The sequence below is a fragment of the Drosophila erecta genome, unplaced genomic scaffold (assembly GCF_003286155.1).
Source record: "Drosophila erecta strain 14021-0224.00,06,07 unplaced genomic scaffold, DereRS2 tig00000055-arrow-pilon, whole genome shotgun sequence".
Lineage (NCBI taxonomy): Eukaryota > Metazoa > Arthropoda > Insecta > Diptera > Drosophilidae > Drosophila > Drosophila erecta.
Window position 1 is genome coordinate 1,402,693 of NW_020825200.1, and position 27,481 is coordinate 1,430,173.

The 27,481-nt window shown below is 46.8% G+C and overlaps 1 protein-coding gene across 2 annotated transcripts in view; it reads left to right on the forward strand.

Moving 5' to 3' along the window:
* LOC6542225 (roundabout homolog 2) overlaps nucleotides 1-26,804 on the forward strand; it is a 37,353-nt gene extending 10,549 nt beyond the window's left edge. Inside the window, exons 2-12 of one of the 2 annotated variants that reach the window (XM_001968237.3) lie at nucleotides 6,291-6,484; nucleotides 13,080-13,182; nucleotides 16,654-16,938; nucleotides 17,310-17,450; nucleotides 17,517-17,648; nucleotides 17,753-19,057; nucleotides 19,167-19,265; nucleotides 19,435-19,675; nucleotides 20,044-20,204; nucleotides 21,657-21,930; nucleotides 24,681-26,804. In XM_001968237.3, coding sequence (XP_001968273.2) covers nucleotides 6,291-6,484; nucleotides 13,080-13,182; nucleotides 16,654-16,938; nucleotides 17,310-17,450; nucleotides 17,517-17,648; nucleotides 17,753-19,057; nucleotides 19,167-19,265; nucleotides 19,435-19,675; nucleotides 20,044-20,204; nucleotides 21,657-21,930; nucleotides 24,681-25,710 — 3,965 coding nt within the window. In that variant the 3' untranslated portion in view covers nucleotides 25,711-26,804. The remainder of the gene's footprint in view (nucleotides 1-6,290; nucleotides 6,485-13,079; nucleotides 13,183-16,653; nucleotides 16,939-17,309; nucleotides 17,451-17,516; nucleotides 17,649-17,752; nucleotides 19,058-19,166; nucleotides 19,266-19,434; nucleotides 19,676-20,043; nucleotides 20,205-21,656; nucleotides 21,931-24,680) is intronic. The other variant, XM_026979114.1, reaches the window with a different exon arrangement.
* Nucleotides 26,805-27,481: the final 677 nt, after the last annotated feature.

Here is a 27,481-nt window from a genome sequence, read left to right on the forward strand (position 1 = left end):
AAAAGGCGGGGCGGGGAAAAACTAATGAAAGGAGCGCAGTGGGGTGGGCACTTTCCCAATCGTTATCACAACAAAAAACAAGGACAACGCAGGACAGGACCGGGACAAGGACTATAACGACAGATTGAACCCTTCGCTTTTAATGCAATTAAGTTTAATTGAAAATTTTCACTCCAAAATTATGAGCCGAACGTGTTGCTGGAGGAGTTGGGCGCTGGGAGCTGGGAGCTGGGAGCTTCGGCAATCAGGCAGATAGAAATTAACATGAACACACTGTTATGGTGGAGTGCCATATCCTGGGTGCTCGGCACGTAGCCGTCTCATACTTCGTCCTGCGTCCTGCGACCGTCGTCCTGACTGAAAGCAATCAAGCGTTCAAATCACTAGCCCCAAAAAGCCCAAGTTTCTTTGATGCTGCGTGGTGGAGCAGGGCGGGAGGGGGCGTGGTTACCCGGCAGGACTTTATTACAAAACAAACAAGCCAGCAGCCAAGTGAGACAGGAATACCAAGCCCCCCAGCATTTAACTTATCTTTTATCTTGATTGCTGTTGACGATGACAGGGATAATGATGATGATGGCGCCTGTTCACGGTGTCCTGTCCGCCGACCGATTTCAGTTTCAGTTTACCTGTTCCCGGATGGGATTTGTGTTTGAACAAGCGAATGGCGCTTGATTTTAATTAGCATTTGACACAGCGGCCTGTAGCCTGACAGCTGGCAGATCCTTGACTCCTGGCCGCTGTAGCTCTGCTGCTCCTGCTTAATGAGCCATCACCCACCCAACTGGAATTGCAAATGTCCCCGTGTGCAAATAAGTGTATCCTTGTGGCTCCTCTGGACCAAACAAAACGCTGCGAATTCCCCTCGTAACATTTTACGCTCGACAAAGTTTCCGAACACGAAAAGTAGTTGCAGTCACTGAAATTAAGCTTGAACTTGGCTAAAATTCAAAATACTCCAGCCGCATTATGACAGACTTTAAAGGACTGCCTTAATAGAAATTTATTTAGACTCATTTAGACACAACTCAGTTTGCTGTAACAGCGTTACCTTAATTTCCCAAATCTCACTGAATTTCCAGCTTGAGCTGAAGCCCGGCTACAAAGTCTGCACGCTTTTAGCAGATAGATCTGGCTGGGAATTGTAACTGGGATAACTGACACTTTCATCCATCCACCCAAACACACGCAGGACATGGAAGCCCGTCCAAGGATTTGTCACCGGATGCGCTGCGCCGGAAAATTCAATGTGAAAACTTTGCATTCGCCATGTGCGATGTGCGATGTATGAAAGTGTTTGTGTGGGAGGATGAGGATGAGGTTGAGGCTGAGGATGAGTGTGTGTTTTTGCAGATGGCATAGTGTCAGGCATGCTTGGCTGGAGACTAAGCTGCCGTTAAGGCTCCAACTGAAGCCAAGCCAAGTTGCAGCTACTCGTACCTGAATCCAAACGTACATACGTGTATGTATGCCAGATATTGGACACATGCTATTTGCCAAAAATGTGGAGCAATAGCTGGCAATGATTCCCTGCAGACAAACTAACCCACATGTGGGAGCAGCAATAGATATGCACAAGACTGTAAAAGCTAAGCACTGGGAACAGAGTTTCCTATTTCATATGCCATACGGTTTAATGTGTTGCAGTTTATTGTTGGTCCTTCAAGGCTGCATGAATTTTGGATTGACGGCGCTAGATTGCAGTGTTCCTAGCTCCTTTCACATTTGGCACTTTTCTCCCAGTGCATGTGTATATGCCACAAGTACTTGCACAATTTTGCTTCTCCCTTGCAGCATTGTAATGCATTTACCAAGGGGCACAAAACTTTCTGCTCAGCGCTCAATGCAAATGTGTGAGCTCTCCCGTGCGCCCTGAATTATTTATACTGCCGGCACTCTATATGCAGAAGTCGAAGTTGCCTAAGCATAAATAAAGTTGGCAACAAAAAAACCGGGAAAATTGAAGTTTTCCTGGGCTGTCGAATGCATCATGACTCTTGAACATTTCACTGGTCAAAACTCACTTCGAGGGGTGTTGCGAACAATTAGAAGAAGTGTCACTTCACCACACCCCCGCAAAATGGGAGGGGAAACAACAATAGGAAAAACAAGTTAAAAGAAGTGAGTCATGGCCAAACACCCAAACACCCTTGTCTGCGATTGGAAGAGTAAAATGGTAAAATGGCACAATTTATGGTTGTTTCGGGTTGTTTCTGCCGTTGTTATAACGATGGGTGTGCGTCGTTATGATTCATAACTAAACAAGAACAACCAAAGAACTCTCGACAACATCCCCGGAAACAATTTGCGGCACACGAACACGGGGCGTTTACAAAAGTTTAATTTTACTCACTTTTTGTGGACGGTGGTTTCTGGTTTCTGGTTCCTGGCAGTGGGAAATGCTCACAAAAACTTGGCCCGTTTTGTTGTTTCGCTCGCAATTTACATATGAAATATATGCTCGAATTGTGCACGGTACTTTCAGACTCTCGAAATGGAGTCACCTAATTTAGCTTCGTGCGACTGCATTAAACTAGAGCGATAGCAGATTCTAATATCTAAGATATTTCCAGATACTAAGATACTTCCTCAGCTGCAAAACCTTCTACTTAATTAAATTGCTTTGCTGGTAAGAGCCTCTTCCACCAACGCAATCATGGCAGCCATCATTTAGGAGCATGAACATGAATATACATATTAGGTGTACATATTCAGTCCAATTTGGAGAGCTCCTCCATCGCTAAATGCCCCACTGACACCCATCCGCTATTGCCGCCCTCGCCTTTGCCTACAAGACACATTTCCCAAGCAGCTGTTGCTGTGTCTGCTGCTTTTCACGTAAATGATGGCAAAATTTAATTATTGCATTGGCCGCTCTACTTTACTTGGCCTGCAAGGACGAGGGACGACTAACATAGTTCCTTAGCCGGTGGCAGCAACAAACACGATTACAACAAAGGCCGTATGTCGAAAAGTACGCTACTAAAACAATTAGCAAGTCTCAGAACGGGGCTATAATTAAAACAACAATGGGGCTAAGGAGTCGCTGCTGCCTCTACACATACTTGCCGCCTTTGATTGATGATGCAAAAGCAGCTAAGCCGGCTGCCCCTCGAAGTATGCAACACACACGCTTGCAAAGGCGCCGAAGGAACTCGCACTTTTTGGGGCAGCAGCTGGGAATGGCGGAAGTGGTGGAAATGGTGGGGTGGTGCAGCTCCTGGGAGCCTTTGCTTTGTTTTTGACCCGCCAGCAGCGGCAACAAACTATGCAGTGCCACAAACAACAGGAAAAGGAATCGGTGGCCAGAGCTGGGGCAGAAAGGAGAACTTGGAATACCCTAGTATTTCCCAAAACCATTAGTGCAAGGCTCGGAAAGTTGGCGTATCTCTTCACCAAGCTCTCTTTAAATAATAATATTGTAGAATTAAATAATTGCTCAAGATGCATGACATCGGTCATATCCCGATCCACTGTGACTCGTCTATGCCCAGGAGGTAGCCAGGAAAATGTGTGTTGTTATACACACATGCCCCGAGAATACCCCTCTTTTTGCAGTGTCTGCCAAAAGCAAAAGAAAATGTTTAAGGAAATTGCAGCAAATATTTTGCTTGTTAAGTGAAACCCAGTTTGGCGAAACGTTTGCCCAGCAATTTCTTCGGGCATTTCGACAACGTCTTGGTCCTGGAGCTCTGGCGTCCCGGAGTCCTGGAGTCCTGGAGAGAGCCCTGCACTGGATGTTAGTTGCTTACTCCAGAAAACCAACGCCCCTCCACCAAATGCACTGCACACAGCACTATTTGATGCATTTTGCATAAGCGCTGGGCAAATGCCTTTGCTGCTTTTATGCAAATTTCTAGCATTTTCCATGTCGTTACATTCCTCGTCGTGTTTTAGTTGCCCGTAGATGCATATATGCATGGCTGTACGGGGCATATATGCGAGTGCAACTTTCCTTTCCTTGGCATGCAATTAAATCTAAATTAGTAGGCCTCTGGGCCACATCTGGTCGGTTGCAATCGCAGCCGCTGGCAATTCGCCCTGTTTACTAATTGAATTATTCGGCTGCAAGTCGCCAAAGTTGCTCCGCCTTTTCGTTGGGCTCGAGGAAAATGAAGCGCAATCAAAACAAAAGCCCCCAGCCCCCAACCATTCGTTTGAACCCTTTTTTAGGTGTTGAACATCACCGCAGGGCCCAAACCGCACAAGCCAACTTTCGTCCTGGCGTGGTCCTTGTGCCTGGTCAGCAAAGATATGCACAAACAGGAGTAGCAGCCAAAAAAATTATGTCCTGGTTGAGCAACTTTCGGTGGTAAACACGCCCTCAACGCCCCTTTTTTTTGCTTTTTTTTTTGGTTTTTTGGACAACCCCACATGCGACATTTAACCCTCGAATTGTGCTCAACGGACACATTGAATGCTTACACTTGGTCACGAGTTGTGTTCCCTCTGCCGAATAAATGTGTGTGAGGAATGGACGTTTTACGTGTTTCCCTAATATAAACAACAGCAACTTTAGTTCAAAAGCTTAAAGCACAATACCTACGACTGCAAGGGTCTTTTAGTATCTGCTGAATCATAGGGTATCCAGAGATCGTTCTTCTACCAGCTTTCTTTCACTTAGAACTTCTGGCTGCCATCGCTTTTGATGCTCCCCCACCATTTGCAGTTTTTTGTGTCCTTGCATGTTGATTTTTCGACTGCCATAACTCCCATTTCCATTCCCATTCCATGCCCACTCCAGCTCAGTGTTTTATTTTCATTTTCGTTGTTGAAATAACATTGACATGCCGTCTTGCTGGCTGACCCCTGGCTGCCCCACGGGGGTGGCAAGTTCTCCTGGCAGCAGGACATGCAACACGTCTATGAGGTCCCGCCCCCCGAATATTTTCCCCGAACTGCGATCCGGAATTCGATTTCCAGCTTGCGACTTGCTGGGTGCAACGTCTGCCGCTTTGTTGTTGCTCGCTCCGGATGACATGCAACTTTTGCCCCGGGCTGTTTGTTGCCGTCGTTGTCGTGTTGCAATCGACAACAAACTGGAAGAGCAACAAATGCTGCCTCGACTGCCTTTTATTAAATAACGTTTCAATATTCCAACATTTTCTGACATATCAATTTTCGCGTGGCGCAGATATATAAAGTCATGCACTGGCAGAAATAAATGCAACTATTTCGAGTCTCCTGCGAATTATCAGCACCTTATCGTATCTCAAGATTGACTTGACATCTAGTATCTAGCTTTTTCTGCTGACTGAATTTCTCAGTGCATAGGAAATACGTTTATAGATTTCAGCTGCGATATGAATAAAGTTTTGCATCTTGCTCCGCTTGCTGGGCGAGTGTTTGTGGGTGACAGCAAATTGTTTAGATATGGCATGAAAATTGAAATTTATGTCCTTGCGATTGACAGATTGCTAGCAGCAAATACTCGAGAGTTGGTCTGCGGTTAGCAAATAAAGATTGTGCGCTTTCGCAAGTGTTCCTGAATGGTTCGCTGGGGTGTTGGGCGTGGAAAGCGAGTGGAAAATGGATTTTCTTTCGATTGCGGGGGTGGTGAGTATTGCAGAAGGCTCCGATCAATTTGAGCAATTGAGATTGCGGAATGGCGCCCCAAAAGCCATCCATTTGTAGATTAACCGCGATTTCAGTTTCAGCAATGCTGCGCCAAAGTTGCTCTTTAGCAGCTCAGCAAATCTTTCTTAAAACCTTTTCCGCCGGCGCTTAAGTTCGAAATAAAGTTTTTAATAGGAAGGCCAGAGCATAACAAAAGACTATGCTAATCCCTGGCTTATCTAACCTATGAACGGAGCCCTTTTGCTACCTTTTCCGCCCAGTTAATTTCCCAGCGTTTGCATTATGCAAAACAAAGCAAAAAGGGGTGAAATGTACAGAGAAAAAAACTACTTAGCAGCTAAGCTGCCGGCTCCTTTGCCGCATATGCAAATCTAAACAAATTAATTCCAAACTGAGTCCTTTGAGCGGGTGTCCTGCGCCCCCCACATTCAGCGCCCATTTGCTGCAGTTTCAGCTGCAACTTCATTTGCAACGTCAACGGCAATGCGCATTAACATTGTTTTCCTTTGCCAACGAGCGTTTTTCCCTCTTTTTGAATTTTTTCGCTTCTTTTCGCATTTATACAAACCGCTGACGATGACGACGCCGCCGCTGACTGACGCAGCGGAAGCGGAAGGCCCCATCCCCATCCCCATCCCCATTTACTACACACATTTATAGGAGTATCTATCTGCCACATTCCTTTCATGCCCACCTCTCCCTCGCTCTTTCAGGATCCCATCCGCCGCGAATAGTGGAGCATCCCATAGATACGACGGTGCCGCGACACGAGCCAGCCACGCTTAATTGCAAAGCCGAGGGCAGCCCCACGCCCACCATCCAGTGGTACAAGGATGGGGTGCCCCTGAAGATCCTGCCGGGCTCCCACCGCATCACCCTGCCAGCCGGCGGACTGTTTTTCCTCAAGGTAAGAAGCGGGCGGAAAATTGAAAAGGTTAAGTGCAGCCAGGGGGCAAATGGAAGTTGGGATACCTGGATGTGCAACTTGAACGATTGTGGTATTTGTAGTACAGCATGCTTAGCATATAATCTTAAAAACTTATGACATCCGGAGCACAAATATAATATGAAATAAATTGTTCTTAAAATCTTTATCTAAACAATATCTATATGAATTTATAAAGCGAGTTGCTGAAGCGTTATCCTTCCAATGATAATATCCTGCCTTCTATAGGAGCAGCCCTAATCAAATGGCCCGCGGTGTACTACATTATTTCGCCAGCTTGGATTTTCTCCACTTCAGTTCGTCCTCCTGTTCTATTTGCATGCATAATTATTATTTCAGTTGAGTTCCATGCTTTCTTTCATAATGAAAGAGACAATGGAGGGGAGTGAAGGAAGGTCCTGCGAGTTGCTTAAAAAATATTCATTTTGCCAGGCCATCTGTTGAGTGATGAGCAAACTAATTGCTTTTATTTTTAACTCTCCTTTGCCGGCCAACTTTTTCCGTTCGTATCATTTGGCGGCAAGCTGCAAAAATATTTTTGCTGAAAAATTGTTCGCCGCTCGCTGGCAACAACTTCATTAACGCAAGGTAAACAAACATTAAGCGGGGAAGGGCGGAAAAGCGGAACAGGCGGGGAAATCGGAAAAGGCGGGAAAAGCGGGAAAGTAAGAGAAACCGGCAGACAGACAAATAAAGACGTAACGGAAGCCGACGGAAGCGGAGGCAGCAGAAGTCAGCTGCAGCCTGATGAGTTCTGATTGGGATAGCCGCACACTGAGCGAAATTTGTGCATGCTTCAATGCATCGGTTATTAGTTAGATTCGTTGGCTATTCAAAACACTAAGCACTTGGGCTGTGGGACCCTTTTTAGCCCAGTTGTGCGCATAGATTCCTAAGAAAAGTCGCCATAACTCAAAATTCTGATATTTCGCTATTAAAAGCTAGTAATTTGTCCATAACTTTCTTATAAATTATCTGAAGAATGAATGTCATACCTCGTTAAACTCGTAATAAAATTTAGAATCGAACTGCATTCACACCTAAAAACCACAAATTTTAGCCATTTTTCGCAAAAAATGATGATGTTACCCCTTTCCAAATTTGCAAAATTTTGAAAAATTTTTTTTTTTGTGAAACTTTCAGAAAGCGATTGTATTGGTAAGTTTAGGTCATTGGAAGTTCGGAGCAGTCAGAAACTCGACTGTGCGGCGCTTTTTACACTTGTGGCGATCAAGGATCTGCGCTATATGGCAGATGTCTTATGTCCTTTGCAAGTACGCTTTTCTCCCAGTGCAGCAAGTATGAGTGACTGCTGCGAGTGACTCCCTGGCCACGGACTCTTCGCTGAGCTGAGCAGAGCACTCAGCAAATTTACGACGCAAAAAGCCAACGGGAGCCGCGTTGATTATGCTGATGATGCAGTTGGAATCGCAGCCACGACTGCGTGGGATGGGGATTCGGGTTGAGTGCGGCACTCGGGAAGGAGGATTCGGGATTCAGGACTCAGAAGGCAGGATTCATGGGGCAGGGAACTGGGGATGTGGAGGCACTCCGAGCTTGCCACTTTTCACACTCGATCTGCCGGGTGTCTGGGCGCTTATGGTTCTGTATTTGTGCTTGCCGCATGCCACTGTATTTGTTTATCACTTAAGTGCAAAAAGGGATTTGAGCATTTTCCTTCAGCCATTGCCACTGGCATTTCCCGACTCCGGCTTCCGCTGATGCCTGCGAAATGTCTCTGTGCCAGCGCTTTTTGCGCCGCTCTCCTAACGACTTTTAAATGAATTAATTCCACTGGTGTCCTGGCACCACATCCTGCCGTCTAATGTGTCCTTTGCCTTCGCTGAGCCACGTTTTATGGCATTAGTGGCAATGCTGGGTTCGCCTTTGATGCGCTTTGGTTCTGAAATCACTCTGTTCCAAAAGTTAAAGTAGTGGAAATGAAATCGTTTCATATTTAGCGCAAAATAGAGGCCTGCGTCGTCCTAGAATTTAATAACTTTTTCGAAGGTCCCTGACCTATCTTTTACTGTATTTGCAACTGTTCCGCATATAAGAACCTCCGCAAATGTTCCGCAGGCCCAACGAACAAATATACTTCACATCATTTCATTGCTCCCCAGAGGCATAATTTAAATTCTAATTCCGGCAGCCTCCCACTCCCCGAAAAGGACATTCATCTTACTTATAAGTGCCGGGCCACTTCGAGGGAACTTCAACCAGACATTATTGCTACAACGATGGAGCCCAGTTGCGAACGAGAGGGGCAGAAAGCGTGCAACACTATCGAATGTGGCGCCTCAAAACAGGGCGAGCTGAAAGGAAAATCCCTCTTTAATTTGGGGGCGAAAATAAAGTTTCCCTGTTCTTTTCGAGCTTTAAGTGCTGAAGGCAAGTGGTGTGTGGTCGGAAAATGTACGGGCGAGTAGGGAATATGCAATAAAATACAAAAGCATGTACAATGTGTATATTTGTGGGGCATGGAGTTTTGGCCAAAAAAATAGGAGCGGCAAGCTGGAAGCGTAGTGAGAAGTGAGAAGTGACACGGAGCAGCGAGCGATGGCAAGACAGACAATAATTTACGTAACTCCACGACAGGAAAATGGGCAAAAAGGCAGAATCGAAGAAAACACACACACACTCGCAGTGGAAACAAATGTCTGCGTGTGTGTGCCCAAGTGTGCGTGTGGTCGTGAGCAGCACTTTGCGCACATCATCTGGTGGAAGGTCCTTAAAGCCGGCACTCGTGTTGAGTTCTCAAGGAGTCACTCTTCCGGTCACGAAAACGGCAACGGGTTATTCTACGAAACTAGTTTTCGACAATTTCTTAGGCGTAGCATGCATTTTTAAGATAGGAAATCAACTGGCATGTTTATTGAAAACAACACTAATCTAAGGAAACAGCTGAATATGCTTAGCATACCAGGTGGAACATTTCACGGCTAGCCATCTCCAATGTCGCCGCCTGCAGAGACATCCTTGCTTTCACGTCCTTGACTAAAGTTACCCGACTTCTCTCAGTTTGGTCTGTCTGACTCTGAAGTCCTAGCACTTACACATACGTACTTTCGAGCCACCCCACTGCCACGACTCTGGTCCACCCTTGACGTTTATTTAAATGTCTGCCACATTTGGCCATAGTTGCCTGCCGTCCGTAGGAACTTTAAAAAGGCAATCAGCGGACGGAGGACGAATAAATCAAAGCGCGACTTTGGATCCTGGCTGATTGCATTTTCGAGGTGCTGCCCGGGAACAGCTTAATTAAAAAGCAGTCGAGGCTCAAAAGTTAATGCCTCCCCTTTGGGGCGGAAACAACTTTATGCACTTCACTGTACAGTGAGCACATTTTAATGAGTTTACAAACGCTCGACACATTCGCAGGGCCATAAAATAAAAATCCCTCCCTCTATATGCACATAAATAAATAAATACAGGGCTCAAGCCCAGTTGAGTGGTGTTGGGGCCACGCTGCGTATGAGTTATGTTTTTATGAGCAGGGCGACGATTTTTCCATCATGTGCTTCTATTTTTTTCTTTTTTTTTGCCGCTGCCTCAGGGCTGTTTATTAACTGAAGGTGTGAAAGAAAAATGCTTTTGAGTCGCGTTTAATGAATGAGTGGAGGGAAATGGGGTGAGCGGGAAAACAGGGCTTAAGAAATTCCCCTGGATGATTGAATTAGTAGCGGAGGGAGGGAGGGGAGCAGAGGTTAAGGCGGGTTTTTAATGAGCAGATTAACGGGGAAGTGGGGTTAAGGCCTGAATGATGCAAGACTTATTAAAAGGAATAAACAAGAAGTACACTTGCTTTCGCAACACTTTTTTAATGGAGTTTTGGTGCTTTGCAAAAGTTGGAATCCTTGCAGAACTTTGATTGACATGTTTTTAATTTATTTGTATCGTAATTGTATGAGCGACAGACATTAATTAAAAAGAACTCCTTCCTTTATTATTTAATAACTATATTACGCTAATCTAATTCATATCTCCTTTTCTACTTTCATACAAAGGGAATACGGGAATACCCTTATTTTTTAACTGTGTTCCAAATTGAAAAAGTTGTAACCCTTTCGCTTTCCAAATTGAAAGTGAGAGCGTTTTGGCCAAAAGCAGATTTGCCTAATTCCACTTCGTTTCAGACTCGTTTCGGGCTCAATTAAAACCATTTACACGTCGCACTTTACACGGGCTTTAAAATTTAAATCAAATTATAAAACACTCAGCAGTTAGAGGGGGATTCCCCCTCGTAAAAAACGAGCAGCTGCGAGTGCGAGGGAGGCGGCGACAGATAGGCCATCTCCCTCTGCCGCACGCAGCAGACAATTACGAAATGTTGCAACATGAAAACGGGAATGGCTCCCAAATGAAATGTTTGGAAATTTATGGGTATTTTAAATTAAAACGGAAGCGTGTTTTCAACGCGCTCCTCTCGCACAAACACAGCGACACTGTGGCAGTCACACAGATACAGCCAATATATTTTATAGCTCCCCCTTGTCACCCGAAAGCGCCGCGCAAGAGATTCCCCCACAAAAGTTGCACGTAGAACACGGCAAATATTTTTCCCCAGCTGCTGCTGTTTTATTTTTTGCTCTTTGGTGTCAAATCAGTTTCAATGTTTGCACGCACAACAGCAGAATAACAACAATAAACACAAGCAACCAATTCGCTGCGATTCGCCTGGCTCAAGTCATTAAAGATATAAATAAATTTATGTGACTTCTGGCCATGTTTCCTCGCTTTCCTGCTGTAATCCCACGTTGTTCCTCTTTTTTTCGGCTCACCAAGACGGTTGCTTGCAAGTCCAAATTAAATTTTCAGCAGCAGGAAAGCGGGAAAATGGAAAAGCGCAAGACACAGAGTTCGAGAACAGCTTAGTCACCAGTTACTTCCCAGTCTACTGGCTGCTTTTTCAAATCATAATACTTTTTATGGCGAAATTCCTATTTGAATAAAAGTAGGTTCCTTCATCTCCGACGGTTGCCATTGCAACGAATAGTGCTTAATTTTATTCGAGATCTGTGCCACGAAAGGATAGTGAGCACGGCTCCTGGGACGCAGCCTTAGCAACTCATTTCAATTTTTAATAGGAATCCGCCCTGTGCCCAGCTAATGAGCTTAGCTTCGGCTTACCTTTGCCAGGGACCACGTTGCGTATGCTGAATATTCAGCTCGCCGGTTGATGATGGAAGTGGGTCAGTGGTAATGGCTAGATTGAGTTGGCCAAGTTCCCTGCTTGGCTGATCAGAGTTGACAAAGCCGAGTAAGAGTAAAAGTTCAGCTGGAAAGTGGGGTTTGACTTTAAACTGCCCTGACTTGAAAGCGGGTAAGGAAGTACAATAAATTAAGGAAAGTTCTGGCCAAACTCCCCCTTTAAGTGCGGCTTTAATGTCCTTTAAGACTCTGTAAGCAAGCGATATCCTAGTAAATGTATCTGTCGCACTTTGTGCCACGTAATCTTGCAGCCTTTGAGCTGCCGCGTCTGTTGTTTCTGTTTTTAGTCGCTGTGAAGTATGACAATCGAGGAGCCCGAGGCGCTCGAACTTATTTGTTTTATAAAGCGCACCCGCGGCTCGGGACACGGGATTCAGGACTAAGGAGCAAGGACTCGCCGACGACATGTGTGTATACAGCTGGCGAGGGAAGATTAAATGAAAGAATAATACAGCTGAAGAACCCTTTTGTCATCTTCACTTAGCGCAACACTTAATTTCACTTGGATGAGGCACAAGTTGTGTAAATTGTGCGAACTTTGTTGCCGCTGCTTCTTCTCATTTTCTCCTGCTGCAAGGAGCAGATAAATATGCCACACACACACACACACACGCAAGCACACTTGGTTTGACATTTAATTTTAAGCGCATGTTGGGGAATTCTTTTGTGCTCCGAAAAACAAATAAACAAACAGTGTAGACAACAAACCCAAAGGGGGAAGGGCTCCCTCAGCAGGGGCATGCCACGAGATGTAGTAACTATAAAGTTGCTCGAGAGACATTTTATGATTTGAGCACTTGAAGGCAGCAGACGCGCAACAGACAACAGATTGCCGTCTGTTTTATGGCCTCGCATAACCGAGGGGTTCAAGGATGTGCCGGACGGAAGCCCATGCCTCCAAGGAGCAGGGATCTAGAGATCCTGGAGAGGCGGCAAATCAACGTCTTAGGGTTTCTGGCTCGTGTATCTCAGAGTTGTGTCTCCGCCAGTTGCCATTTGTGAAATTACAAATTTGTGAAATTACGGATTGACGAGGACAGTCGAATGGAAAGTACCCCTTGTATTCAAAAAAAGGGCATACCCTTTATACTTAATGCAACCAACATAGAAACGACTATTTTGGGGTTGGGACTCAAAATTCAAAGGGATAATGCGACGCAAATCAAAGTCCAAGTATGTCGGCTGAAAGCCTGTCCATTTACTACTAAAACGTGCTCATTTCAATTAAAATTACCCACAGCTTGCCCCTGGCCCTTGATCCTTTCTCAAGGTCCTTGCAAACAATTTTTTGCCAGCTTAACTCATTCTAATGCCACCATCGTTTCTTATCCGCATCTTTTTGCAGGTTGTCAATTCACGTCGCGAAACAGATGCGGGAATCTACTGGTGTGAGGCGAAGAACGAACTGGGCGTGGCAAGGAGTCGAAATGCCACGTTGCAAGTGGCGGGTAAGTCATCGCCATGTCCTTACACTGCTAAAAACACACTGACTGGTGCGAAGAAATGCGCGAAAATGGTACGAAAACTGTGGGCTGGAAAACTTTCAAATCATATGGTTCAAAGGCGTCTAAAAGGCAATAAAATATAATAGTACTAGCTGCACACAAATGATTTCGAAACGACTGCAAGTAAGACCCTATTTTTCTCTCTGCATCAACTCCTCTCTGGAAGCGTGTGGTGTGCGTTTTTAATATTCTAAATTGATGTTGATTTTTGCTGCTGCTGGTGATGTTCTGGATGTTGTTGTGGGCTGAGCGGGGTGGGGAAGTGGGGCGTACTAGCCTTGCCCTTTTCCCAGCCAGCAGCCCAAGTCACCCGCCCACTTAACTAACTAGCTGCGGAGCTGCTGCGTATACAAGTTTTCCGCTCGAACGCACCCACTTGTCTTGCCAGAGGTCTGCTGCCATCTCGCTCCGCCCACTGGTGCCGTCTCTTTCTCTGGCCACGCTCTATTGCCGCCTCCATTAACCCGTTTTCATTTCAGCTTTTCCTGCTTTTTTCCTCCTATTTTTGGCTATTTTTGCCAGCTATTTTTTGCGATTCCCATGCCTTTTTAGCTCGTCTGATGGCCCAAAATGGCTGCAAGGGTGAAGTGTTCGCTTGAGTGTGTGTGTGTGTGTGTGTGTGTGCAGGATTTATTGGACCATATGCAGCAACAAAAAGGCAGTGGTTAGCCATTTCCAAGTTGGGTCAGGACTGAGATGAATTTTGATGGCCTATGTCATGGATTAATGCGTGGCCAAACAGCAGAGGGATTTAATTAAAATGGGTGCACATCTTCCCTAAATTCTTTTCTATGTTTTTCGCTACAAAGCTATCAAGATGGTTCATTATGTCCTGGCAATGGAGAACATCTTTGGTTGTTCAATATTTTTAATAGTTAGCAGATACTTTTGTTTTAGGAACAGTTTTCCTTCTCAACAGTTGGGTGGCTCCTATCCACAAACCAACGCCACCCACTCGGCACCGCCACTTTGTCTTTTGTTGGCTAATATTTCTTTTATTTGCCGCTGCCTTTTCACTCCTGATTGTCTGGCCGCCTGTCATGTCCTGGATCCTGGATCTCCTCCCACATGAAAATCGATATTGCTCAGTGTGGAGTTTGTTTTGCCTTCGTGCTGGATTGCCCCTTCCCTTCTGCTTCTGGCGTGTTTCCTGCTCTGCGAGTCCTGTTTAGGTTCAGCCCGAGTTGGGTTTGCTTTTTGCGGTATGTCCTTGGGGAATATTTTTCAATATTTGCATGTAAATCACGAAAAGCACGTCAAATTTGTTTGCTTGGTTAAAACGTCGTTATTGCGGCTTGCGGTGTGGGTGTTCCGAAGGCAAAAGGCGTTCACATTGATTGGGTTAGGCAATAAAAGAGCGAGCTGGCAAAGGAAAAGGAACAGGACCTCCATTCACGTGGCTTTTCCTACGCTTTTTCCGGTGGCCGGGCGCTTGTCAATAGTAAACATAAGTTGCACATTGTGGGCACATAAGTATATACATTTGATGTTGTCAGCGCAATTTCGCTTTGAGGGCTGTCAACGCACATGAAGCCTTTGACCTGATATTAAAACGAGTCCTTTGGAGGACGGGCATGTGGTAAATGCGAGGAATTACAAAATTGTAGGGGCATTATTTCCGCCGTTTCGCAATCATATCTGTAATTTGGTCGGGCATTTACTTGGTCGGATTACAGATATTACAAGCTGACAAAACGAGAGGTAAATGCAGACCTCCCTTCTATTCGCATGTTATTAAAGCGACTTTGAAATGTGGTAAAGGTCCTTAAACTAAATGCACTTGACACCTTACTTAAAGCGGCCAAATGCCCAATTCAGCGGCTGTCAATTACACAAAAAGTGTCCGCACAACTTGGCCCTAGTGTTTCTCAATTAAGCCCGAAATGTGTGTTCATTAGCGTAAATGGATCACGTCGCCGACTTGAAGTAGCATCCAGTCATAAATCTCCCGTGAACAGAAACACAGCAGGACTGATAAATATAGATAAGCGCTCATTTATTAACTCATTATCAGCAGCTGTCCGAATTCGGCCGCTGGAAGCGATTTGCACCTTTGGAACCTTGGCTTTTCCGCTCCGCTGAGCGCCTGACCCATGACCCCTGACCCGGGGGACCCCGACGCGCACAAGGACGAGGCCTACACAAGTTTTGCCCAGTGGCACTGAACCTGACACTGATTATGACTTTGATTAATTTATTGATGGTTGGCGTGTTTCCCGCTGTGTGGGCTTCCTTTTTTCCGTTTGCTGCTGTTTTTCAGGGTTCTATCAAAAGTTTGCCACGACTTCCATGGGCGGGTTGAAGTTGGCTGCCCTCTTTGATTCACGCTGATTTATTGCGCTTCAACTTTAAATTTAATAACAGTCATGGCTTTAGCACATTTTTGCATAACCAAGACGGGCAACTAAGCCAAAGCAAAAACCAAATCTCAACCGAAAAAATGTGTAAAGAATTCGCTTATTCACTTTGTAGATTAAAAAAATAAAGGAAGAGCGAAATTTAATTTACGTAAAAGCTGCTTTCGCTATGGATTTATTCCTTGAATATACCATCCACATATATATACTACACTATATTTTTAGCTGCACAAAAGGTTGCTTTTGAGGGCAGACGAGAAGAGTCGAGAAAAGCGGAGAAATTCGCTTTTCAAGTGCCTGAAAGTTGCTTGATTTATTACACCAGAAGCACAAATAGTACCGCAGTTGGCCAACTTTCCTTGCCCGATATGCACACAGGACAAATAGAGCTCCACCTGAGGTGTGTGCGGATTACCCCGCTCCCCGCTGACCACGCTCTCAAAGGACACGGGACAAAGGACGATAAGAGGCAGGAGCAGCCGAATTATCCTGCCGCTCCGCGCAAATCTGCAACTGCCGAGGCAAAATGTTGATAGTGCTCTGATTTACTATGCAAAGGGAAATGCGTTTGGGGAATAAATGCAGTTGCGCGAAAGTAATGGCAACTAAAGTGAGATTTTGGGGATAAAAACCAGTCTTAAAGCGCTCTTTTGTGGCCTAGGAGTCCAATAAATTGCCCACTTCTGCGCCTGGAATATCGAACCTAATTAAATTAGCCTAAAAGCTGCGTGCAAATCCCTCTACCCGATGGATTTTTTACAAATTAGAGGGTCGTCTTTCTGCAACTTGTGGGGCATAAAAATCACATTTATGCCATTTACCCACGATTTATCTTTGCTGTCAGGCCGCAAACAGGCCGAAAGAGGGATGGCCGGGGGTCAGAGGTCAAGGCAACGGCGGGAGGGACGCAGAGACACCGACGTGGGGCATTTATCATGCAAAACCCCACGGTAATTTATAACCGCCAAGCACCAATGGACAGGGGCCACACACACTCCGTAATAATCATTTGCTCATCTTTCAACCAATGCCCCATCTTCTCCATCCCGCCATCCAGTTCTCCGCGATGAGTTCCGCCTGGAGCCGCAGAACACCAGGATCGCCCAGGGCGACACCGCCCTCCTCGAGTGCGCCGCCCCCCGGGGAATCCCCGAGCCCACCGTCACCTGGAAAAAGGGCGGCCAGAAACTGGACTTGGAGGGCTCCAAGCGAGTGCGCATCGTTGACGGCGGCAACTTGGCCATCCAGGATGCCCGACAGACTGACGAGGGTCAGTACCAGTGCATAGCCAAGAATCCTGTCGGGGTGCGCGAGTCCTCGCTGGCCACACTCAAAGTGCACGGTAAGCGATTAACCCTTTCGTCAAGTCTGTATTATTTTAGCAGATTTTTAAAAAATCTCTTTAAATAATGGGGTGTTCCTCTTATTTGAATAATTTTTCCTGCTACAATAAGCTCCTCCTAAACAGGCTCCTAAATCCTACAGTTAGGTTTTCATTTTATTCCTCGTTACTGGGCTTGTGAATCCCGTGTGCGCTCATGGGTTAACGGCTAGGAAAGGGTGCTCAGCCCAAGCACCTCCAATCAATGTGTCATGTCCAATTTGCCGGAATGTGACTAGGGTTGGGTTCGGCCCGGCAGAGAGCGGACTTGGGGCTTGAGGTTTTTGATTAAATTGCCGCTTATCATTGCCACGTCGGTGCTTCCATTGCAGTCAAGCCGTACATCATCCGGGGTCCGCACGACCAAACGGTGCTGGAGGGCGCCTCGGTGACCTTTCCCTGTCGCGTGGGTGGTGACCCCATGCCGGACGTGCTGTGGCTGCGCACTGCCTCGGGCGGCAACATGCCCTTGGGTGAGCTGAGACAAACAGGGATTTCTAATTGAGTTGGAGCTAAGTCATGTCTTGAAATTCTTGAAGATCGCGTGAGTGTCCTGGAGGATCGCAGCCTGCGGCTGGAACGGGTCACCATTGCGGATGAGGGCGAGTACAGCTGCGAGGCGGACAATGTTGTGGGCGCCATCACCGCGATGGGAACACTGACCGTTTACGGTAAGTTCTTTTCGGGGGATTCCCGATATAGATAGACAACCGCTAGCTGGGCACTTTAGCTAATTAGTCTACCCATGCTCCTCCACCCCGCACTCACACTGTAGCCCCCCCGAAATTCATCCAACGTCCTGCGAGCAAGTCCGTGGAACTCGGGGCCGACACATCCTTCGAGTGCCGAGCCACTGGAAACCCAAGGCCCACCATCTTCTGGACGATCAAGAACAACAGCACGCTGATATTTCCGGGCGCACCGCCCCTGGATCGGTTCCACAGCCTCAACACCGAGGAAGGTCACTCGATACTCACGTTGACCAGGTTCCAGAGAGCGGACAAGGACCTGGTCATCCTGTGCAACGCCATGAACGAGGTGGCCAGCATTACCTCCAGGGTGCAGCTGAGCCTGGACTCGCAGGAGGACCGACCACCGCCGATCATAATCTCCGGTCCGGTTAACCAAACCCTGCCCATCAAGTCCCTGGCCACTCTGCAGTGCAAGGCCATCGGCCTGCCCAGTCCCACCATTTCCTGGTATCGCGACGGCATACCAGTGCAGCCCAGTTCCAAGCTGAACATCACCACCTCCGGCGACTTGATAATATCGGACCTCGATCGCCAACAGGATCAGGGCCTGTACACCTGCGTGGCCAGCTCGCGGGCTGGGAAGTCCACTTGGAGCGGCTTCCTCCGCATAGAGCTGCCCACCAATCCGAACATCAAGTTCTACAGGGCGCCGGAGCAGACCAAGTGTCCCAGTGCCCCGGGTCAGCCGAAAGTTCTGAACGCCACTGCCTCGGCACTGACCATCGTCTGGCCCACCAGCGACAAGGCGGGTGCATCGTCGTTCCTGGGCTACAGTGTGGAAATGTACTGCACCAATCAGAGCAAGACCTGGATACCCATCGCATCGCGGCTGAGTGAGCCGATGTTCACGGTCGAGAGTTTGACCCAGGGAGCGGCTTACATGTTCATCGTGCGAGCGGAGAACTCCCTGGGCTTCTCCCCACCCTCGCCCATCTCGGAGCCCATTACGGCGGGAAAACTGGTGGGCGTGCGGGATGGCAGTGAGAGCACCGGCACCTCCCAGCTCCTGCTCAGCGATGTGGAGACCCTGCTGCAGGCCAACGATGTTGTGGAGCTGCTGGCGGCCAATGCCAGCGATTCGACGAGCGCCCGGCTGTCCTGGGACATAGACAGTGGTCAGTACATCGAGGGCTTCTACCTGTACGCCCGGGAGCTGCACTCCACCGAGTACAAAATGGTGACACTGCTCAACAAGGGCCAGGGCCTGAGTTCCTGCACCGTGCCTGGACTGGCGAAGGCCTCCACTTACGAGTTTTTTCTTGTGCCATTTTACAAGAGCATCGTAGGCAAGCCCTCGAACTCGCGGCGCATGAGAACCTTGGAAGATGGTAAGGATCTGGTGTGGCCCTCCTCTGCTCGAACATGTACTCAATCCTTATATTTCTGATCTATATTAATTACCTGCTCCTACTAAATTGGTTGCAATTCTTTCCACAGTTCCGGAGGCGCCGCCCTATGGCATGGAAGCCATCCAGTTTAATCGCACCTCGGTCTTCCTGAAGTGGCTGCCTCCACAGCCAAATCGGACTCGCAATGGTTAGTACACATTTGTATGCCAATAGGCAGTTTCTGTGCGGAGATTAGATAGATCCTGTTCAGATTCCACCAGCCAGTCGCTTTGTGCGGCTGAATTCGCAGCCTTTGTTTACATTTAATTTCATTTTCTCTGTCCAACTTTCACCGCCCGAATTCGCACGTGGCACAGGCATCCTCACCAGCTACAATGTGGTCGTCAAAGGGCTGGACGTGCACAATACGACGCGGATATTCAAAAATATGACCATAGACGCGGCCACGCCCACCCTGCTCCTGGCCAACCTCACCACAGGAGTCACCTACTACATCGCAGTGGCGGCTGCCACGCGGGTGGGAGTCGGACCCTTCAGCAAGCCCGCGGTGCTCCGCATCGATGCACGCACCCAATCCCTGGACACCGGCTACACGAGGTGAGTGTGCTGCACTGCGAGAAAAGGGATCTACTCCATTGCAGTTACAAGTTGTGTCGTAACGAGTCCATTTCGTAATATGGGCATCAATAAGTTGGACTTACTCAGTATGTTGGTCAACTTTCGCTTCACACCCGAACTTTCGCGCAGTGCAAGTTCCTTTGTGTGGGCTTTGTGGGCGTCGGGCCGGCGGAGCTGCTCATTTGACTGCCAAGTGTCGCATCGGGGTCCACATCAATCCATTAACGGCCAACGACAATGGCCAACGACTTTTGCGACCATTAAACTAAGCCTCCGCCCGGCACGTACGGAGCTCCATCCTGGACAGCGTTCTCATTCCGGGTTCTCTATTGTGTTGTCCATTGCAGATACCCCATCAGTCGTGATATTGCCGATGACTTTTTAACACAGACCTGGTTTATCGTCCTGCTGGGCTCCATCATTGCCATAATTGTGTTTCTATTGGGCGCATTGGTTCTATTCAAGCGCTACCAATTTATCAAGCAGACCTCGCTGGGCAGTTTACATGGTGAGTGAACTTTAATTTAAATTTATACCCATTTCCCCCTTGTGCACTTCTTTTTTTCGGGGCAGCTTGTGTGGGGATTTACGGCTGAGTTCGAGTTTAATTTACTCGCGAAACGGGGGATGTTTAGCCAGGATAATGGTTATAGTATTTAAGGTTTAAGGGGCTTAAAAACTGTGTACACTGTAAATGAACATTTATGCGCATCGTTTTATATTCCACTATAGAACGCAATTTGCATTCTGAATTTATTTCCCTGTATTCCACCTCTGGCTCCTTCATCTGGAAGTGCTCCCCACTTTTATTGGACAATCTCCATTCCAGTCCGGGACATGCAAGCGTTTTGCTCCAGCTCCTCCGCTCTGTAATCTATGATTTATGACTGAGCATTTATGGCCGGTCTCAATTAGGTTGCCATTTTGTAAGCCACAATAACTGCAGACATCGGGACACGCACTCATAACATTGTACAGACTCGAGAACCAAAACCAAGGGTAATAATCTTTGGCAGTAAGCCACAGCGCCAAGGTTAAACCGACTATAAAAAGATAAACAAGCCACGATAACTGGAGCAGAGGTCGGGGTCTCCTGGGGTAGTAAGAGTCGGGAAAATGGGGGCTTGTGTAGCTTATGAGAACGACAAATGCTCACGTGAAAATCACATCAATTGTCTGACTGGAAAACTCCAAATATACTTAGAAAGCAACTAGATGTAGCTGCCGAACCAGGGATACCCTGCGAAACATACTTGTAAGGGAAAGGTTGAGCTACACTTCTTGTGTTATTTACGGACAGACATACGGACAGACATACGGACAGACATACGGACAGACATACGGACAGACACACGGACAGACACACGGACAGACATACGGACAGACATACGGACAGACAAACGGACAGACATACGGACAGACATAAGGACAGACATACGGACAGACATACGGACAGACATACGGACAGACATGCGGACAGACTTACGGACAGACATACAGACAGACATACGGACAGACTTACGGACAGACATACGGACAATGCAATGGCACCAACACACAAGCAGAATAATGAGAACCTTGCTTAAAGACCAAGTTAAGACAGATTTGCAGACTGAATAGTGAACACACAGATGGAAGAAAAACCAGAATATGAAGCAGATTTACATAAGGACCTTAGCTCGTTTCTGAAATCAAATGCCAACTTACTCGTACCGACCATCTAGCTTAGCTGAACTGCAGGGCATTTGCAATGCTGTTGGAAAAGAGCGTGCAGTAAGTAAGGAGCCTCAGCCTTGGCCAATTGAATATAAAAAGTAATTTCCGTCTTTTATTATTTGCACGTTACAGCAAGCTGGGCGATTTTAGTTTTAACGAGCCGTAATCATTGCCAGTAACCAGCTCCCCCACATGGAAGCCATTTCGATGTACTCAGTCTCCCGTATGTATTTTTTTATTTCAGGCAATCACGCAATCGGAACCGTGCGAAAGTTTCCAACATTGCCGCTAAATGGAGGCGGAGCCGTCGGTGCCGGTGGCTCAAATTCGACAGCCGCCACCGGGCAGAGTGGCCATGGGTTGTGGATCGATCCCACCAGCGGCGCTTGGCGACAGGGAGCAGGAGGTGCGAATCCTGGCGGAGTGGGCTCGTGTTCGACAAAGGAGCAACTTCCGGGATACGCACAGGCCACCGCCCAACAGGGACAACAGCCCACGCTGCTCCCTGATTACGAGAGGTGAGTCTACCCGGCTGTTTATCTGCCCAGGAAGTTGCCTTAATATCCTGTCCACGCCTCGCTGACTGTTTAATTACAATAAAAAATTGGCCAGCACTGGCAAGGATATGGGGTAGCGATTGGTGGCGGTGCACTTTGAAAAAACTGCAAAAAGTGAAGCTATTATAGGACCATGATCAATCATCTCTGCCACTTCCTAAGTGACTCTTAAGAGCTCCACCACATTTGTTATTAAAGCTGATGTGATATGTTTTTGGCTCCGTGTAATAAGTTGCTGCAAGTAGAAGATCCATGGCACTATTTACGAGCCGGCTCGTAAAAGATATTTTGCGGAGCTGCAACCGCCGCCACCATAAAGATTCCCCAGCCAAACCGAGCCACCCTCGGAATGGAGGACCTGAACCCTCTGCTCCATCCAAAAGCCGCCGCAGCAACACAAACGCCATTAAATTGTTACACTCGAACGGGTTTTACTTTGGGCCATGGTAACTTACTCCGCCACGAAATGTTTACGTTGGCAGGAGCAGCAGTGCTGCCGTTATTTAATTTCCATATACGCAATTCGTTCATATTTCCTGGGGCTGTTTTATCTCCTGTTTTCCTTTTTATTTTCGTGGGGTTTCCTTTAAGGGCTAATGAATTTTCCATCTGGGAAATGCATTTCAGTCGAACGGACTCTTAACCCACTTCCATTTAAGTTTGTTGCAAGGAAAACATGTTGATCTTATTACCTTTAAACTAAGCCCTCAAATTTGACAGTTTGTAGCAGTATTAAGCAGGATTAGTCTGTCGGCGTTTTTCGAAAGTTTTCGATCCCAATTTCAGATTGCGACTATCAGCCAAATAATTCAGTCCCATTTGTCAAATGACTCTTGGAAAATCCCTAGAAAGTTTCGATGAAGGTTTTCGCTTAAGCGCTTTAATTCGGGCTGCCCATTCGTACTTACCCATCCCATTGGATTTTCCTTTCGGTTTTTGCTCAGGAATTTATATGAAAAACAAATTTTCTTTTGTTTCCCCGCTGTTCCTTTAAGCTTAATGTACCGTTGTGGCAACAATAATAAAACAAAGGCAGTAATGCAAAAAATAAAACAAAATCCAAACAAGGGGCAATAAAAAGTGGCAACTGCTGGCGACATATTGCCATCCCGCTTCCACCTTACACCTGTCCCACTCTTTCAGGCCGGAAAACTTTCGCGTATTTATTTGCGGCATCTTACGCATTTATTTGTTTAGACTTCCTTTCTGCGTTCCATGAGTGAAATATCCACCCTCCACCCGCTTTTCCTTCCACTTCACCTACAATTCGGAACAATTGCTGCCACCCTCGCAGGGCGAGAAGGCCCCCTCCCCCCGGAAAATGCGCCACCCCCAATGCCGTTGCCACTTCCGTTACGCGATTTTCATTATTTCCGTTTCAATTTTTCCGTTGTACGAGTTTTCCTGGGAACCGAACTTTCCCGCCGCTGCTCACTTGGCTCACTTGGCTCAGTTTGCCCGCTTTTAACAACGCTGTAAAGTCGTAAAAAGTATGGCATAAGTGCTGGAATACCCAAACAGGATCTTCTTTTATTCTCCTTGTTTACATAAACACTCCCCAGAAGTTCGCTGCTGAAACACGTGCGTCATTACCTAAAATTTCCAATTAAAATATTTAATTTCCTTCGCGGGCTGTCTGATTCGAGCAGTTCTAAGCAACCCGCGGAAAACGCAATTTTCACCGCTAAATTAACAATTAAAAATTGATAGTCCTCGGGGAAGCGACGCAAACTCCTCGTTTCCATATTTCCCCAATGTCCTTGAGGTGGCCGCCTTCCAATTACTTGGGGCGACTTTGGGAATATGCCATTTAATTGGCTCGAGTTCCAACAGTTTACGACTGTGACATATTTCAGATATTATCATGCAAAGCACCTGATAATGGAAGAAACCCAAGCATTACCAAATCAATCTCTATTTTGATGCATTCATGTGAGTTTCATTCCCGCAGCTATTGGCCAACAAACCCAGCCAACATGAAATTGCCAAAACTCTTCGCATTTCAAACATTTAGTAAATTTTTACGAGAACTCATTGGAAGCGCAGAGCGCTAGATAAGCATTATATCATTAGCTAATTAGTGTGCGGAAATTTGTGCAATAAAAAAGTTTTCCCGCTTTTCTGTCTCGGAAACGTTGATTTTTCGTGTTGGCAGCGGAACTCGCACGGATAAAAGTTTGATTTGAATGGGAGTCCCGGTTTTTCCATTCCCAAATTGGTTACTCCTCGTTCCTTGGCTGCTCCTCCATTTCCATTTCCGGTGCCTGTACCTTCCATGCGCAGCTCCCTCTAATTACGAAGTTGAATTGCTAATGGGGGAATTTTTGTATTGTATTTGCCATATTTAACCAAATTGCAGCGGCAACGGAGGTGCGGGGCGCTCAAAGGGAAATTGCAACGAAATTTTTAATGAGTAGGTGTGAGACGGGCACAATTTCCGGAGTGGCATTCAGTGCCTAACAAAAGCAATTTCCTCCCATCAACAACAACATCGAATGATTTATGAAATCGTTGATTCGAGCGCCAGACGAACATAAATCCACATAAACCCGCTTGCACAGCAATTTGTGGCAACCTCATATGTTGCATGACTACTCTCCGATCTCCCAGATGAACTCGATGCACGCTGAACTTTTTTCCAGTGTACTTATCATTCCCATGTCTGCACAGAATCCATTTTAACTGCTGATTTCAACACCCTCCAATTCCAGACTATCGCCACTGAATATGCCCGATTACGCGGAAGTCGCCTGCTCCACATTCAAAAGCCCCACCCATGGAGCACCACTGATGGGCGGTGGTGCTGGTGGCCAGTCGGCCTCCCTGTACGACAGCTGTGGGGCCTACGCCACCACCAATGTGGTGGCCAATGTGAAGCTCTACCAGAACCGCTATGCGACCAAGCCGGGCCAGAGCAGCGGCAGCAATAACAACAATCAGCAGGGCAATGATTACCAGTCGACGGGCATGTACTCCGCTCCTCCGAGCGCCCACTATGGTTGCCTGGAGCCGAAGCAGCAGCAGCAGCCCAATCTGATGACCACCTCCACGGCCAGCACGGCCATACTGACCAACTCGCCGGCCAAGGTGAAGAAGATCAACATCACCGAGAACAAAATGGAGCAGCTGGAGGGCAAGTCGGAGCGGACGAACCCGTTCAACCAGCAGCAGCAGCTCCTCCTGGCCAGCAACGCCCTGAAGCAGGGACTCGGCGCCTACGCCAACACCACCTTGGCGGCCCAGATGGCCAGTGGCGGCGGAGCGGGCACCTTGAGGCGCCAGCGGCAGCCCAAAACGCTTTACAAAAGCGAGAACAACATACTGGGCAAGTCCGGTCTGCGGCAGAACACCATGAATGCGAATGCGGTTGCACCCAGCAACGGGCAGATGGACTTCCTCACCGGAGGTCCTGCGTCGGAGGGCGGCGACTTCTCCGGACTGGGCCTGTGCAACTCCACCAACCAGCTGCTCAACGACTGGGCCTCCAGTGCCTCGATCGCAGCTCCCGGGGATTACCATTTCGGCAGCAAGCAGCCCAGCAAGCAGCACCTGTACGTGAAGGCCAAGGACGGCACCTGGTCGGCGGTCAGCTCGGATGCCTATCAGTCCTTCAAGCACCAGCAGCAGCACCATCCCTTCCTGGCAGGCTCAGGTGACAACACCAAGTCCCTAGCTAGTGTAAGCAGCTTAGCTGGCGATAGCAAATTCCTGAGTAGTTTTGGCTCCAGTGCCAATGTCTAAAACCCTTGCTTAGAAGTCAACCCTTGGGCTTGGGTCAATCGAAAAGTGCTCAATAGGTTGGAGGATTCTAGAGGATTCCCGGAGGATTCCCGGAGGATTGCACTACGCAGATGGGTTTTGTGGGGTGGAAGCTGGCTGTGCAATGTTGTGGGGGTTGACCTTCTCTAAGAAATGTGTAATACCTTTCCTCTTGACAGCAGCATCATAATATTCCAGCTAACCTGGCAACTTATCACCCATAGAGCAGTATGTAAACGCCATGGCCCTCATTTAGCAACCCATAGCTCCACTAGACTTCACCCAACCGAAGAAAACACCCAAATCAGAATCAACAACGAAATGTATGTAAAGCGATACAGAAGACCCGAGAAATTGGCTTGTAAATATAACTCCCCTAACTATATCCTATATGTAAAACCCTAACCCTAAAGCATTTAGAATATTGCATTTGGAGCAAGCAAAAATAACATAAAACATTAATTTACACAAGAAACCAGAATCCAGAAACCAGAATCCAGAAACCAGAATCCAACCCCAAATAGCACAGACGTAGTTAAAGTAAGTAAAGCGATGAAAATCCCTGAAAGTTTGCAGCAAACCATTACGAACTTTTGCAGAAGCGTTCCCACAGATAAGAAAACCAATGTCGAAGCCAAAAAGATGGATGCCCAACCCTAACGAAAATATTACTTAGACTTATATGAAAGCACGATGAAGTTAGTTGTGTGTTGAAAATATTAAAACTCACCTCCGCAAAAGCTAAATAAATGCTAATAATAAGGCTGTTAAATGTAAAATATCATAAACGAGTCAGAAGCGAGTGGCTAAACCTACATTTAAACCGTGTAATTAAAGCATTAAAATGTAATTAACTGACACTAGACTTAGTTTGAATAGCTAAAATCGGAAAACCGAGAGGAGAGAAGAGAAAAGCGAAAGTGCAAGGATTACAGCAAATAGGGGATTTAGCTGGAAAAAGACAAAATAAATTAAACTAATCAATTAATTGATAAATTATGCAATGAGACAACTAAAAATAAAGAAAAACATAAAGCAACCAGTATCTGACAAAGTAACGTGCGTTTCGTATTGGTAAATCGGATGTCCTTTGAATAGAAAACTCGATTCGTAAAGCATTATTTCAAATCGATCGATGGTAAGTAATATTCTGGCTAACAAGCTTGTAGTTCTCATAATTGGCAGTCATTGGCTTCATTTAGATGGAAACTAGCGTCCCAATTAGACACTGCGCCCAACATAGTTATGAATCGCACTGTACTTAGCCGCAGCCAAATTTTTTGTGCGAAAACGCGCTCTAATTTGTGCGCAAATTTTCCATTTCAGCAAGGACCATTTGGCGGCGACACAGTTGTGCCTACATGGTCCTGGACAATTCGATGGATTTTGTGATTTGAATTCATTCGCTCGCCGTGTTTGTGGGCGGAAAATTCAGGTAAGCCAACTATTCTGCGGCCTGCCCACAAAACTTTTCACTGATTTTCGGGCAGCGGCAGTATTTTCCCGCCAACCGACCAGCTAATTAATTATGCACTCCGCCTCCCAGAGCCAAAATCCCAATTTGTCCTACAAAATCATTAATGCAGGGCTCCCTAATGAGGCATTGTCCTTTCCCGCCGAAGCCCCTAAAAAATATTTGCAATTGCGAATTCATGATAAACCGAATTATTTTAGCTTGCTGTCCCTCTTTGTTTGCCAATGATTTTTTATTGCTCGATTTTGAATTGCCAGCATTGTTTCAATTTGTTGCTGA